We start from the raw sequence: 2,500 nt of genomic DNA, 5'->3' as shown, positions 1-2,500 counted from the left end.
TGGTGCAATGTAATCAGAAGCATCGTAAGGTGACACACACACACACACACACACACACACACACACACACCGTCCTCACACCGTTTGCGCGCAAACAGTGTGATAGACCATCTGGTCAAATAAACAGCCGGCGAGAGGAGCGACGTGAGCAGAAGAAGCAAGAGAAGAAAGTGAGACAGAAACACCCTTGAAAACCAATGATGAACCTCTTGCGCACTGAGAAGGTCTCCGGCACTAGATGAGCCCTCGAGACATGAACTCAAAGCAATGACCTGCTCTATATAGAATGGTTGAAATACTCTCACACACAAGAGCGAGGGATGTAAGGTAAAGTGGCCGGCCAAGAGCGATTCATTATCAGGCGACCCCAGTTCTCAGAAGTCTTGGACATCGAGGGGGTGTTGAGGAGGAGGTTGATAATTGATACAAAAAAAATGATCTATAAAGACGACGAAGATGAAGAAAGTAGCAATAATCACATAAGTGTGAATCTAAAAACCTTTACACCGATAAAGAACTCATCCAACTCCGTGTTTTACACCTCCATTTGGTCATCAGCCTCTTCACACTCACACCTTCTTTCCCTGGTCCTCCTGCCCTTCTCCTTTTGTTTTGAATGACGGATCAATCGAACACCTCCTTCGTGGGTCACAGCACCCAGCTGAGCCACTGACAGGTGTGTGTGAGAGAGAGAGATAGAGAGATAGAGATAGAGAGAGAGAGAGAGAGAGAGAGAGAGAGAGAGAGAGAGAGAGAGAGAGAGAGAGAGAGAGAGAGAGAGAGAGACAGATAGAGACAGAGAGAGAGAGATAGAGAGATAGAGATCGAGAGGGACATGGAGAAGCCCTCTTCAGATTCTCTCAAGGTAATTTGTGGTTCATTCTCCCAGCAGATACCCTCTTGTCTGCTTTAATGACTTTGCAATGTCTCTCCCTCTGTCGCTCCCTCTCTCTCCCCAGTTTTCACTTTATCTTCCTATCTCTCCATGGCTCTATAGTGTCTGCATGAGTGAGACAGAGAGATAGAAACAACTACAGATCGCTGACAGTATGGTGCCACTGCATGATGAAGATATGACGCTCAACATGACGTTAGTCAGAAGTTTGGACAAGGACAGAGATCACAAAGCAGCAAAGGAGCCGGCCTGTATAGAAAGACGGATGGCTGACCAGAGTCTAACCCACTAGCAATGACCATGCGGATTTACCAGAAAACCAAAGAAAATGTACCGGAACACTCTATCAATAATCTCTGAGGGCATCCCCATCAGCCTCTGACCCAACCAGTGGGGATACAAAAAAAGGACTACAAAATAAATCCCCTAAAACACGCGTTAAACAAAAATAACGTTTATCATCGTTCGGGTCAGCCTCGATAATGGACGGGATTCTTGGTGTCGTCCACCACAAGCCAGGCTTATGCTCAGCGCCCGAGGCCTCACCTGTTCCTGTCGGTCCAGCCAGCGGTCCACCATGGGATGGTTGGCGCTGAGAGACGACCGGGTGGTCTCTCTCTGGAACTGGGCGGCCCAGGCTGAGTCCCGTGGCAGGCTTCTGTAGGCGTGTGCTCCCCGTCCCTACGGAGGGCCGAGAGGCAGGAGGAGATGGCGTTAGTGGAAGAGGAGGAAGAAGAAGAAGTCAATGCATGATGAGAAAGGATGAGGAACTTCATTTACACAGATGAGATACTTCAAGCGCCGGGGCAAGGAAGTGCCGAATCAAAAATTTGTGACAAAGTCAAATGCTTCGACTTAATTAATTCAAATAAGATCACTGTCAGCGCAAAGGTTGTTTAAACCTCTACTTTACACGAGAGCAATGGCCTTCTGTTTGTACGCGTGTGCTCCGCTTTTCTTGGTTTGAGTACGATTTCAGTTAATCCCTCTGTGATGTACTCTCTTGGTTTGCCTGTTGTTTTTTGTGTTGCTATGATGGTTATTGGTTTTGTGTCTTTGCGGTGATTGCTTGAGAAGGTTGCAGCTGGTACATCAAAGCCAGTGAGAGGAGAGCAGTTGCCGCCTCCATCTCTGCAAAGTCGTGTAAAATTAACTTTTCGCGTGGATTGAAGTTCCTGAAAGCTGAGGGGGAAGTGGAATGTTGCCCATGACGGGCCGTTGCAGTGTTTCAAATGATATAAAATAAAGAAAACTGTCCTGAACCTCAACTTCTTTCAGTAAATACCATATAAAATGAATTGATATTCAATATAGACAACAATTACCTTTTAAAATGGTTGCAATTAAACTAGAGGGCTTCTTTAAACAATAATGACATTTATGCAGCCGCCTTTTGCAAAGAGTGCAACTGCTGGCTCCTAGAATACCTAAGAAAGATATATATTAGGTAGATATCGGAAGGTCGGCTGCCTCACACCAGTAGCATGTACTTAAGGGTTGTTAACCTTTAAATACTACTGTTCTTTTACTAATAGCAATGTAATACGAACAAAGGTGAATGCTGAACTATATTTTTTAACTCTTCTAAGGGCAGTCTAAGAGAGA

General features: G+C 45.6%; 1 protein-coding gene across 4 annotated transcripts in view; it reads right to left on the bottom strand.

Moving 5' to 3' along the window:
- pard3aa (par-3 family cell polarity regulator alpha, a) overlaps nt 1–2,500 on the bottom strand; it is a 353,818-nt gene that overhangs the window by 202,376 nt on the left and 148,942 nt on the right. For all 4 annotated transcript variants that reach the window (XM_079755248.1, XM_079755251.1, XM_079755250.1 and 1 more), the window contains exon 5: nt 1,442–1,576. In XM_079755248.1, coding sequence (XP_079611374.1) covers nt 1,442–1,576 — 135 coding nt within the window. The remainder of the gene's footprint in view (nt 1–1,441; nt 1,577–2,500) is intronic.

Source organism: Pollachius pollachius (assembly GCF_949987615.1).
Source record: "Pollachius pollachius genome assembly, chromosome: 17".
Taxonomy (NCBI): Eukaryota; Metazoa; Chordata; class Actinopteri; order Gadiformes; family Gadidae; genus Pollachius; species Pollachius pollachius.
Note: the sequence above shows the minus strand (reverse complement) of the source record. Positions and strands in the feature narration are given on the sequence as shown.